Genomic DNA, 13733 nt, shown 5'->3' on the forward strand with positions numbered 1-13733 from the left:
AGTATTTTCTTTAATGGTGAAACTAGTTGGCCATAAAATGGGTACAGTGCATTTATATGGAGCAAAAAAATGATTTTCATTCATTTGGAAAAATGCATCTTTGCAACGGGGAGGCAAAAACTTACAATACACTGAGCAAAAAAATACTTGTTTGTATCACCTAGACAGTGTTTGCCATTTCATCCTTTATAGATTCTTTTTTCTAATAGCACAAAGCAGACATTTCTTTCACCTGTATGAGTATCAATTCTATCAATTCTTTGTCAATACCTTCCATCGACCTAAAAAAAGAAACAGAAACTAGCTCAAAATATATTCTAGTGATTTTAGGAGTAAAAAGTTCCCAGCCATGAGCCGCCCTCTCCAGCCTAAGACTTCTGGGCTCATCTCACTTCCACCGAAAGAGCCTGCAAAACTTCTGAAGTGCACAGTAATAAGCTAGCTGGGCTGCCATGGCTCACCACTGCAGCAATTCAGCTTTCTCCTAGCCAGATGGGTTAGACACAATCCTCCGTTACAGGTGGTTATCAATTCTGTTGTTAAAGTTGAGGACCTGGCTGTGAGCCTACGCAGCAATGTGGGGGTTGACATGCCAGTGTAGATTAGCAGTCCATCTTGCTCAATCTACTGTTTCTAAGCTCCACAGAGGTTATGGGAAAGCTTGCCTGTTGGTGAAGCGGCTCCTTTTCAGTTGGCAACTGGCGCATAACCTTGAACAAGAAACACACACCCTGTAAAAATACAACTGACTATACTAGCTACTGGCATGGATGCCTATTTATTTTTTTAATAAGCGGCCAGAAGTTTCTCGGGCTGGTAATTGTTTCCTTTTATTCTTTTATTGCTTACTTTCCCCTTGGAAGGGGATGAATAAGAGAAGAAGTTTTTGAAAGTCTACATTTAATTCAAAACAAAGAAGTAATTCTTTTTTGTTAGTTTGACAACTAAATGTATTGAAAGTCTGGATATTTATTGCCTGAAGCTCCTCTATTTTAAGGATTTCTTTTGTAATGATATGACAAGAATTTGTAACATCTGTGTGAATTATGATATTAAAAACACCCAGCATCTACTCTTCCCTTCCTTACAGTCACTTTGGTAACGAGTACACACGAAAATCCATGTTCAGTTATTTACAGGTCTTCCCCCCGCTTCTCCCTTTAGCGTGTGTTAATTTGGAAGACAGAGACATGTAAAAATTCATTTGAAACTTCCCATAGTTTCTCATTTATCACCAAATCCCACTGACCACTGCGCTGCTCACTGCACATTCTGCTGGCTTTCCGAACAACTTTAAAGGAGGATGTATAAACCTAATCTCGGTTTCCCTGCATCGCTTTGCACCCTTTACAAATGCTTCACATTTTCCAAGTCATTAGAGAGGGATTAGCCAGCCCTGAGCCTAACACACACCGTTGTTTCCCTGATTCCTTGACAGCCTAAAGAACTGCATCAAAGGGTCTTTGAGACTCTAAGTCTGTAATCTGGTGCGCCTTCATCCCTTGTTTCATTAACACGGCCAGATACAACGGCACAGCCGTCCCTCTTGCTCCACATTATCTTCCACAGACGTTTCAATCGCAGCCCGGCCGGCCCCAGCCCCCACCCCCGCCCCCGCTCCGCGGCGAGCGCGCTGCCCAGCTCGGCGCGCCGCCATTTCCCCGGCCGCCGCCGCCGCCGCCGCCTGCCTCGTCGCCAGCCCGCGGCAGGACGCGCGAAGCCGGCCCCCGCCAGCGCTCCCGCCGGAGAAGGGCCGAAACCAGCCCAGCCCAGCCCAGCCCCGAGCGCGCTGCCCACCGCCCCCAACCGACCGGCCCGCAGCCCCCACAGGCACCTGCCCCACCCGCCCGCCACGGCTCGCGCGCGCGGCCCTTCAGGCGGCGGCGGCAGCGGCAACGCCCCGCCCCCGCCCCAACGGCTCCTGCCGCCAGCCAGGACCCCGCCCCCGCCTGTCGGCTCCGAGCTGGGCGCTGCCGGCAGGCGGGGACCCCGCCCCGCCCACGCCCCTCTGGCCCCGCCCCCCTCTGGCCCCGCCCCCTCTCCCCTCTCCAGCGCCTTCCCGGGCAGCGCGGCCTCCCCGAATTAGGCTTTCCCGGAAAGGTTCTCTTTCCGGTCCGCCACAGCTGTTCGCTTCCGGTTCCGTGCCCCCAACATGGCGGCGGCCCCTGCGCCGAGCGGGCTCTGAGCGCTGCGGAGCCCCCGCGGCGCCGCCGCCGCCGCCTCTCGCCCCAGCGCCGGGGCGCCCCGCGCCCGCTCGGCCCCCCTCACCCACCCAGGGTCGCCTTTCTCCCTGCCTTCCTCCGTCCCTCCCTCCGTGGGGGGCGAGTCGGGCTGGGTCCCGGCGCCGCCGGGAGCGCCGGCCGCCCCGGGCTGCCGAGCGGATCGTGCCCGGGCTTGAGGCGCTGCCGCCGCCGCCGCCATGGCGCCGGTGCAGCTGGAGAGCAACCAGCTGGTGCCGGCCGGCGGGGGCCCCGCGTCAGCCCCGGCCCCGCCGGCTCCCGGGGCCGTGACAGCCGCCGCCAGCCCCGGTTACCGGCTCAGCACCCTCATCGACTTCCTCCTGCACCGGACCTACGCCGAACTCACCGTGCTCGCCGACCTGTGAGTGCCCCGTGGCCCCCCCCGTGCACCGTCCTTCCCCCCGCGCCCTTCGTGCCGCTGCCGGGAGGAGGGGGGGGGGGAGGCCCGTCTGCTTGCCCCGGCCCCGGCCGGCGGCGGTGGTGGTGGTGGCGGCGGCGGCTCCTGTCGTTCTCCTACCTCAGGGAAATGCCCGGTCGCTGCGGGTTTGTCTCTGCGGCGGGCTGTGCTCCCCGGCCTGGAGAAAGCTTCCGAGTGACCTGTCAGATAAAGGGGAAAAGGGGCTGTGAGGGAAACAGTAGCTGAATGCAGTTTATCTTGTTAAGTAGCTTAAGTTCGTCCTCAAGTTACTGCCCACCTTCCCGCCCTCCCCCCGCGAAAGGCTAGGGTTTGCCCTAATGCCTTAAAATACTAAATCATGTGAAGCTGTTTCAGATATTGCACTCCTCATGCGTGAATTAATTATATGCTTCTTAAAATACCATTTTGTTATTTTAGAAGAGCTGAATGAAAGTGTTTGCATCTCACTTTTCACTTTACTATGCTTTGTAATCCACTGGGCTAGTTTTGTTGTGTTTGAAGTTGCAAGACAAAGAAGTGTTTTGGGGTCTAGAAGAACTTCCCTGAAAACATTTTGACTCTGGACAAACCTGTTTCCTTTTTGGTTTGTTTAACCTTAGCGGTTCCTATGTGGCTTGTATGCATTTTTAAAAACGGCATACAGAGCAAATGGAAAAAAAATGCATGGTTTTTGTAGAATGTTGTGTCTGATAAGTATGTGAATGTAGTTTTGCTTGACTTGGTGTCAAGAATGTTCAAGCTCTAGAGAGGACAAGGACTTTAGGAATGTCAGTTTGTTTCATCAAAAAGCTTCTGAATTGTCGATCAGTAAGTCTTTCCTACCTGTTTATGATGCATAAAGACAGTGTGATTAATGCTATATGCATTCTTGTAGGAGAACATGCCTGTGATGTTGTTTCTTATGCTTTGTTTTATGGTATAGAACTGGTTCTTCTGACTTCAGTGTGTAATTGGGGTACAAAGTAATGTGAGTAGTGTGAACAACACATAGACAATGCTTAGGGCACTCTGAATTGCCAAGAAGCTTACAAGCTATATGATTTATAAACTCTGAAGCTCTCCCCTAGAAGTGGAATGAGCTAGTCTTTCCACTGTATTTCCCCCCCTTAAAGTGTGGTTTTGGCTAATACAAAGATCCTTTGGAAAGTATTCTGCTGATGAATTTGCTCTCATTTATCAGCATCAGCCTAGATCTACAATTTAAAAAAAAAAAAAAAAACTTTGAGATGGCTGTGATATCTCCAGAACATGCTGGTTTACAAAAGTACAATATCCACTGTCCTAGCAGTGGGTAAAGTTTAGGAATAGGCATTTCTTCATTTTTAGATTGATTCATAGTGGTAATCCTAGATCGTTTGCAGCAAGTGTTAAATTTGGTTATTTCTTGGCTTACTTGATGGGAGTTGCTTTACCCTATTTAATCAATTAACTCTAGCTGTGGGTGCTTAGTGAGAATCATCAGTTATGAAGCGCAAGTTGTGGTATTCTGTTGCTCACTAGATGGGCAAAAGTCTTGAGTTTTGGACACCATTCAATCTTTTACCTTTAACTGGAACTGAACAAATGAGTTTAACTGGCATATAGTAGTGGCAGGTGCCCTGTGGTCCTGTTATAAGCCTGACTTCTCCCCCCTCCCTCTACCCCCAAAACTAGACTGCTTTCTAGGACTATCAAGCTGCCTTCTTTATCAACCGTGAATGATTTTGAGTATTACCTAAATAAAATGAAATTAATGATGTGAAATGCCCTTTATAGCTGTGTAGTTTTTTCTTGTACTTAACTGAAGGTTATTGATAAAATTTATTTTTAAATATTCTGAAGTGTAATAGAATAATATGTAATATGCATTTTTTTCTCTTTAATATAGATTACCAAGAAAGACTGATATGGAAAGGTGAGTTGCAACAAGATAGGCTGTGATGCATGTGTTAAGGTTAATATGAAACTGTTCAAATGAAATGTTTTTTCGTAGTTCTAGCTTTTATACAATAAAATAAGCCTTGTTTGTCTTGCTGTTACTACATAGATTCGAGATTTTTCTCAGCATCAATGACAGTACTAGTTGGGGGAACTGGAAAACCTAAAAAGGTTCTGATTTGTATAATGGAGAAACTTTTTGTTCAGAAGTAGCAGTTCAACAATGGAAGCAGTGTAGAATCTTTATTTTCTGCCTTTTTCCACCATGGTCATGTTTGGTCATCTTTCTCATCATAAGACAACGATTGAGAGCCCTGCTTTTTGTGTCCATTCTATATATTTCTAAAGCATAAAGATTACCAGAAGATAAACTTACGAGACCAGAACAGGCTCCCCCTCCCTCTCCCGTGACATCAGAGAACTTGATTTGCTTCTCTGTTTCTTAGAATTATGTTCTATGGAAGTTGTCAGAAAATTGGTTCCTTTATCTGTGTTAATACTCTATTTGATATAATTTACTTTGGAGATGTATTGCAGCTATTAAATTCTGAAGAATGTTAATAAAGAATTCTGTGCACGAGGACGAACATTTCAAGATATCTCAAATCTTCCAAAATGTTCTTAGTCTGTTGTGGAATTAATCCTGTTTTCAGCAAATCGAAACCTGTGATGATTCTCTGAGCCTCCTTTTTCTTTCTTCTTGCGTAGTCTTTCGTTAAGAAAGACAAAAATCTGTATTGTTGTTTTAAATTAGCACTCTATTTGCTGAGGCAGTGACATTCAACTACGTCGAGAGCTTCCTTTTATTGGTGTTGGGGCTTGTCTCATCTGCCTTTTAGCACTGCTTGGTCAAATGAGAACCTACTTTGTGGGGCACAGACAGATGCTGTGAGCAACATGCTGAGTTCTGGTGGATTACAGGTTAAATAAGACTATGTTGAATGGTTACAAAAAACATCCTGTAATAGAAAATATTCTGACATTTTGAACGTTCGTATCCTCATTAAACTTGTCTGATCAGTCAGTCTTCCTGATCAAGTACCTTTCCAGCTCTTTGGAGGAATTCTGTAAGAGAGGAAGTCTAATTATTCAGATTATTCTGTTTTTCCTAAGTTTGAGAGCCTTGACAGCAGCAGTAGTTGTACCTAAGCACTGTTTCTCAAAGCTGGCCTGGCATACGTGCTTTAGTGAAGATGTAATGGTGTTAGTCGCTAATGAAAATGCACACAGCATCTAGATTCCTGACTGCAATGCCTGGCTGAAAGACTCCATGATAAGAAAAACTGATAGGAACACATGAATCTTAGTATAATGTGGCCTTTCTTTGCAAATCATCGCTTACTCTTTATCACTGGTAAGAATATATCACTTTCAATATCTTTTGCAACAAGGAAGAGAAGCAGCTGGGTAGGAAACATATTAGTAAGTGTGGTGCAAAATAACACTGAAAATGTTAAACACATATAATGGTAGGGAAAATCCAGAGGCTTCTTTCTTGAGAACAGGGACCTTGTTTGCTCAGTATACTTTTTCCTCTTTTCCTTTTGAATCCTCCAATAGTGTAGCTCATGTCAGATTTTTATCCAAATACGTTAACGGTTGTTTAAATCTTAATTGGAACTTAAAGCAGAAAAATGAGCTTTGGTGATTCTTATTTGCATTAAAGATTACTTATTCTGAAGGGTTTTTTCTTATATGTGGTCATTAGAAAACCTCTTTAATGTGTTTTGCCTTCATAGCCTTTTAAATGCACTCGTTTCCTAAGTTCTGTCTTCCTTGCATGTAACTTTCGCTGCAGCCCATCGTGAGGTCATCTATAACGGAGAGCAAAGGAGCATAGCGACACTGAACAACTCTTTGGGGTCTTGATAGACAAGTAGATGAATATGAACTCCCAGGGCAGTTGTGATTTGGGGGTGATGGTAGCCATTATAGCAGCAGGATTCTCTCAAGTAGAAGTAACAAGTCTTCTATAGCTTCATGTTAATGAAATGGTTATTGGAATACTGTGTCTAGTTTTTCAGGAACTGAAACTATATTATTAAGTTGCTATACTTTGTTTCTAATTTTTGTCTAGCTTTGATTTGCAGCCAGAAAATGTCATTTTGATTTTTTCCTGCTAGTTTTTATCCCCCTCAGGAGTTTGATTGACATAACTACTTCTAGATTTTAGCAACTTCTATATTGAATTTGCCTGAGAGATTACTGGCACTCTAAAGACTCACTATATACGCCTTCCAGATCTCATAATGGTTTTCTGAACCTTTTTGAAATCTTCAGCATCTTGCTTTAATACTGTAATTACTATGAGAGCCTAGTGCACAAATAGTAGCTTGTCCAGCACCTGAAGTTTTAATATCAGGCTGGATGTCATTCTAAAGCAGATTCTCCAGAAAACAGAAGTTATTGGCTCAGTGCACAAATTCTTGGATGAGAGCTGTCATTTGTTATGCAGAAGCTGGACCAGATGACATTAATGGTGCTTCTGGCCTAAAAGTTTGTCAACTACAGTCAGATTATGCTTTATGTATTGCCCAAAAGGATTAACCTTATTTAACCTCAAAACCAACGATTTAACTAACACGTTCAGCAGAAAAACTAGTATAAACTGAGAACACATTATACCCGTAGAACAGGTAGAGGAGGGCATTTTATATGTTAGAATTGGAGAAAGGAGGTGCAAGTTCTGCTTGGTAAAGGCCAATATTAATTGTGGTGAATATTCTTTTTGTCCAAGTGCTTTTGTCACTTTAGAAAATGTCATCATTAAAACAGCTTGCCCCCCGCCCCGAGTAGCCGAATAACCATGGTGGGTAGAAAGGGAGGAAAACATCTATGAACAGTAGATGAAATGGAATTTCAGAGTGCCTTCCATAAAGAGGGGGGAAAAGTCTAAATGAGGCAGTGTACATCTCCGTGTCTTACTACTGAGTTCTTTTTCCTTAAAGGGAGGATAGTAGGGACGCCCCTAGGCTATCCCGTACAAAGCATAGTGAGAAGAATATTGGCTACATATCAAGAGTTTTTGGTTTGTGTCCCCCCCCCCCTTCTGGTAGCATAGTAGCATACTGTAATGTACAGTGTCAAGACATTTCAAAACTATTACAATAGTATTTTGTTTAGTATGTGATTGTATTTTTTTCAGATCAGTGTAATAGTACTATCGGGTCCTGTAAGCTTTAGGTAGTTTGCTTTGCTTGAATTTAGTCGTAAATCCTAGGGAAAGCCTGTCAAAAATATTTAAAAAAAAAAAATACAATTCATCTGAGTTCAGCGTGAGATTGTTTCTCTAAAAATAGGCAATTAATTCATGTGAGTATGCCTTTGTTTTCCCAGACAGTCTTGGTTGCTTAGGATCTGTGTGTCTTTAATTCTTAGGTATTCCAAACAGCGAGCTCAACTTTTTTTCAATATTCTATTCAAACAAGTCTGCTATTAGTGATGCTTGTATTAACACAATTAGAACTTATTACAGCTTTATATTGGCACAGAGTTGAATTGCAGCCGTATTAGATATTTGAGCACTGGCTTAATGTTTTTTTTCTTTTTTTACAGAAAAATAGAAATAGTGCAGTTTGCAAGCCGCACTCGTCAGCTGTTTGTTCGTTTGTTAGCCTTAGTTAAATGGGCTAATAATGCTGGAAAGGTGGAAAAATGTGCGGTAAGTTAGCAACAGAGTTTAATACGAAGTAATCTTTTTGTAGCATGGGATTTTGATACACTCTAACTTTTCCTTAATGTAGACATCTAAAAAACCCTATAACCTGTTTCTTCCTATTGAGGAATTATATAAATTTGTCATTTATCATTTAATGTTCCCCAAAACTCATCACTGGAGAAGAAAGGCATATCTGCACTTTGTATCAGGAGTGCTTGGTGTTAGGTGACAGGACAGAAAAGATGGTGATCTCAGTGTTGGTTCTTATAGTCATGTTCATCCTGTTCTTGGTTAAATAAGAGTAAAGTCCAGAATGTTGTAAAAAGCCAGTCCTGAGTGAATACAAACAAGATGGGTTGCATTCCAATAGCAATCATCAGATTAAGAGCTGTGATGCTTCACAGATCTGCCACGCCATCAGAAGTGACATACAGATTTGAAGTCTCCGTGCATAAGAATGTAAGAAATGGCCGGAGCTTTCATTCTTTCTTTATTTTATAGATTACTTGAATTGAAAGGAAGTGACAAATAAGCATGTCAATCACATATACTAGATGAACTGAACGTGTTGATTTGTGCATTTGTTGACACACATGCATGCTTTCTTCCCCTCCCCATGCAGATGATATCAAGCTTTTTAGATCAGCAAGCCATTCTGTTTGTGGACACTGCGGATCGTCTGGCATCACTAGCTAGAGATGCTTTGGTTCATGCTCGTCTACCCAGTTTTGCTATCCCGTATGCTATTGATGTACTGACAACTGGATCATACCCACGTCTGCCTACCTGCATAAGGGTAAATAATGTGACAGCATGGCTGGAAAGAAAAATCCCCTGTATGGTATCAAATGCATGTTAACGAAGTTATTTTTCTGATATAAAGTGGAAGTGTAGTTTAATACGTGCCTGGTGTCAAGTATCTGGAGTGTAAGATGCTGACAGAGAGCGTTTCCTGTTCGAACACATTATGCTTTCCCATTCTCTGTTTGAACTGATTCTGCTCTAGTACCAGTAAAACAGCAACGCTTCTCCCTTGGTTCTTTATGTATTTGCACATCCTAAGCCACCATCCCAGAAAAATGCAATCTAAAAAGGAGATACTGACATCTGTTGTTCTCGGTGGTTTTGGCTGTAGCATATTTTATCTGGAAATGTACAGAAATGCTTAAGATTGTCTTTACTCCTGCTGCTTTTACTTCCTGAGAGAAGGCAAAATAAACATAATTTTGTGAAGTAATTTGACCACTAGAATCTGTAACTGATACCTGTCCCTACAGATAAGAATTGGCTTTAGACTTAATATTTGAAAATGTGTTTAGCATGATATAAGGCCCAGAATCGTTTTAATTGATCAGAGTTGAACAATTTTGCCCACAGTGATCAGTCTTAGGTAAAATCTAATTAACTGGAAGAAGAAAATGTCTCAATGCAAAATTTAAAGCTTTACTTGCATATAGTGGCCGGTAGTATTTATATTTTCAGAATTCTAGTCTGGTTAGTTTTCATCATTGTTACTGATGTATTTTATATGTTTGAGGTGTGTAAATTTGTTTTCATCTTAACAGGATAAAATAATTCCTCCTGATCCCATTACAAAGAGTGAGAAGCAAACCACGCTTCATCAGCTAAATCAGATTCTTCGACATCGACTGGTGACTACGGATCTCCCTCCTCAGCTGGCAAATCTTACAGTTGGTGAGAACTCGAGTTACTTTTTGAAGAACAGTTTATTGCAGGCTGATTTGAAATTGTTGATTTAGTGCTAAAGCAAAGCTAAAAGATAGCTTGCACAAGGTCATTAGGCATACTTAATCTAGTAAGACTGGGATCCTGTCTCTGCATAACAACAAAGTGTGTTTTTTTTCTTTTTTTTTCCCTCTCTTGAAAAACCAGGACACTGATAATGTTGCTGAAATAATATTTACTCTCAAAAAAAAAAAAATCCCATGCTGATAATGGCAAAAGGTTGTGGACACTGTCTTGTTCTTTCATTAAATGTATTATGAAAGGTTCTCCCCGTCTTTGAACATAATACCATAACATAGATAGAGCTGCTCGTTTCCCATTCTGCGTTAGGTGTAAAGATAAAACTGTTTTATTGTAAGTTAGTTTAAAAATCCAATTTAATTATACTGTTAAGTGCTCGTGTAGAAACCCTTTGAACTTTAGGCTAAGCAAGTTGCTCTAATATTGCTCCTTGTCTTAATCTGTTTTGACGTTCATCTTCATGCACAAAGTTTGTCCGTGTTTCTGCATGTGACTTGTTCTGTGGCCCCCTCCAGCTCCAGGTTGTAGACCAGTTATATTCTCCCTCTCCCTTTTCTTTTTCTTCTCCCCCCTCTCCCCTCTCCCTTCTCCTTACTCTTTGTGCCTCTGGTATGGGGTGTCTTCCATTTGTTGCTAATTGGTAACTTTGTTTTAATTGCTGTTTTCATTTAGCACGAATAGTGGTAAAAGAAAAACTGTGTTTCTTATAGGAAAGATTCCTAAAAGCTGGGCTAGATTATTACAGAATCACAGAAAACAGGGCTGGAATGGACCTAGTCTCTGCTTTTGAGGCAAAGTTAACCATGTATAAACCATATCCCACAGACACAGATTGAATGTGTCCTTGGAAAACCTTAGTAATAGTTTTCACTGCTTTCTGTATGAACCATTGCGATTTCAATTTTGGATTCATTTTTGTCTAATTGGAGCGTAAATGGTATGTCCAAGTTCTTCAGATTTTTCAGTTAAACATTTGAATGACTATTATTTTCTGATTTGGGGGTTTGCTTTAAGAGAGTGTCTAGGATGCTCACGAACTCACGAACTGAAGTTTGATATTTAGAAATATTCTTGTAGAAATTTTAACTGTTTTAAGTTTCAAGAGTTGTGAAGATGCACGATGTATTTTGTTAGGTGGTTGAGAAGATTGACCCACAGTTTATAGTAAGGACTTGCACTAAATAGTTTGCTTTGCCTCTCATTTCCTTTATGACCTTGCTTATGTAGTTTTGCCTGTTCTGTTCTTGAAATAGAATAGCATTTCTCACAAAGTTGTGAGGATATATGTCAATTAGATAAACAGTTTACATAATCTTTGCCTGTGTGCATACATGTATATAAATTGTACAAGAATGTCTTGCCCACATGAAAATAGAGTTACAATATTTTGACTTTACATAAATGGTTTGCAGTGAGATGTTTCTCAAATAGTAGATTTCAGCCTTGGCTTCTTGTTTGTGAACCACTTTTGAATGTTGCATAAGATATGCATTGTTAATATAGCAAAGAATTTTAAAAAAGATATTTTGTCTGTATAACTTGTCAGGCTGGCAGCTAGCTCAGAATGTTGTTCTGTATTGAAGTAACATGAATGTTAACAAGTTATCATGACTAAAGTATTGCCGTTCAAGACAGTTGTTTGACCTCTGTCCTTGCTGCTTACTGGCACTGGTTCTGTTGTGAAAAAATTGTCAAAGCGTCGGGATTATATGGAAATATTTGCAGCACAGCAGATGCTATACCGTTTTGATATTTTGAGGTATGTTGTGAGACTGAGTAAAATAAAACACTTTTTTTCTTCCTTCCTTTAGCCAATGGCCGTGTTAAGTTTCGAGTTGAGGGGGAGTTTGAGGCCACCTTGACAGTGATGGGTGATGACCCTGACATCCCCTGGCGCCTTCTCAAACTGGAAATTTTGGTTGAAGACAAAGAAACTGGTGGTAAAGGAAAAAAAAAATTACATTTTATCTTTTTAGCATGATGTTCATCTCTGCTGCTGTGCAAGTCCTAGTTATATGATGTCTTTTGCATACCACAACTCAAGATAATGAAGCTATATATAACTGTACTGCTTTCTCAACACCTTGCACTGTAAGTCTTTGATTCCTTGCCAGTAGTAGACTGTAGCTAACGTTTCCCAAGTAAACGAAGACTGGATTCTTTTATTAGAAATTTTGGTTGGTAAATATTTCTTAATATTAACCTTTTGCCTGATGCCTAATGTGCATTATTTCTAATTCATGAAAGATGGTCGAGCCTTGGTTCACAGCATGCAGATCAACTTCATCCATCAGTTGGTCCAGTCACGGCTGTTTGCTGATGAAAAGCCACTTCAGGACATGTACAGCTGTCTGCGTATCCTTCTGAAAGTTGCTTTTGAATAAACTGATATGGCCTTGCTCTTTCCAGTAGCTGGAGTTCAAGAAAGATGGATGCTAGGGGGGAATGTCTGTAAGTGGAGTAAGAATGATGGCCTTGGAGACAGCTACTGTCACTTACTGGCATGTGAAACTTGATCTCTATTACTGGCTTACTTGGACTGGTCATCTGGAATCAGAGCAATACTCAGTTAGTCATCAAAGGTAAAGGTGAGATGCTGGAGATGGCAGGATGCATGATAAGCCGTGTAGGAGGAGCTGGCTGCACGTGCTAATTTCGGAGATACAATTTTGCTGGCCTTTAAGGTGCAGTAGCTGACAATCTCTACTATCAGGTACTGTAGTAGGGTGGTGGTGTTAACTATTTTCACCTGTATGAATTATAAAATGGGATATAACTTACGCAGGAAGTCAGTGCAGTGGCTACCAGTGTGCAAAGAAAAAACTACTGGCATAATGTGAAATGGCTTTCAGTGAAACACTGGTTTTCTGGAGAAACAAATGCAATGTTTCTTAAGGGTGAATGTGGAAGATGGGCTTAATGGTAACTATAATGTGAACTGAATTTCTTTGCTAGTGATCTTTTCACTAAAAGATGGTCAGAATTGAAATCTCTGAAACATACTCTTGCCTAACACCCTGTCCTAGATAAGAGGTGGAGGGCAAATCCTGAAAGAGTTGATGCTATTTATACGTGTTTATTTTTCAGTTAGTATGTTGGTGTGTTTTTCAGACAGCATCTTGTCTTTGAGGGATGAATTCGTGTAGTGTACAGGCTCTGTTTGGATTTCTTCTATTTTCTTAACTCCGTTCTTTAGACTCCTTCTGCTTAGCACTTCAGTTGGAAGTCTTGCATTCACAAACACTAATGCTAATACGAGAACGCTGGGGTGACCTTGTGCAAGTGGAGCGATATCATGCGGGGAAATGCCTCTCGCTTTCTGTTTGGAAGTAAGTTAATTTCCAAGGGCTATTCTTAATAAACTTGAATAAAATGATGGGATCATTTTTATTTATTAAGCTTGGGTCAGAATTTTCAGGACTGGATTTTCTGTTTTTAATGTGAGGCTCCTAAATTCCCGTATTTAAATACGTAAACATGTTGCTTGACTTGCAAAGGTGCAATGTACAGGAGGGCTATGGAAGTAGTCATAAAATCAGCTCATGTTTAGGTGGATGTCTAACTCTATATTTTAGTTAGACAGTTCTTTGTCAGTCTTTCTCGAACATTATCGATTACTGTAGGTATTGCTTGACTTACCGTAGATAGAATGAAAAAAAAAAAAAAAGTAATTAATCTAGATGTTTATCTGACTCCTCTATTGAATTTATAGCATTCTAAAAAATCTTTATAG

At 41.5% G+C, this 13733-nt stretch overlaps 1 protein-coding gene across 4 annotated transcripts in view; it reads left to right on the plus strand.

Annotated features, from left to right (window-relative positions):
- Positions 1–2129: 2129 nt before the first annotated feature.
- Positions 2130–13733, plus strand: part of MED14 (mediator complex subunit 14) — a 35283-nt gene continuing 23679 nt past the window's right edge. For 2 of the 4 annotated variants that reach the window (XM_068916483.1, XM_068916490.1), the window contains exons 1-8: positions 2396–2601; positions 4526–4552; positions 8131–8236; positions 8856–9029; positions 9799–9928; positions 11812–11940; positions 12248–12355; positions 13197–13329. In XM_068916483.1, the coding sequence (XP_068772584.1) occupies positions 2420–2601; positions 4526–4552; positions 8131–8236; positions 8856–9029; positions 9799–9928; positions 11812–11940; positions 12248–12355; positions 13197–13329 (989 nt within the window). In that variant the 5' untranslated portion in view covers positions 2396–2419. Of the gene's footprint in view, positions 2602–4525; positions 4553–8130; positions 8237–8855; positions 9030–9798; positions 9929–11811; positions 11941–12247; positions 12356–13196; positions 13330–13733 lie in introns of all 4 variants that reach the window. The other 2 variants (XM_068916472.1, XM_068916500.1) reach the window with 2 other exon arrangements.

Source organism: Struthio camelus, chromosome 1 (genome assembly GCF_040807025.1).
Source record: "Struthio camelus isolate bStrCam1 chromosome 1, bStrCam1.hap1, whole genome shotgun sequence".
In the NCBI taxonomy this organism is placed as follows: Eukaryota; Metazoa; Chordata; class Aves; order Struthioniformes; family Struthionidae; genus Struthio; species Struthio camelus.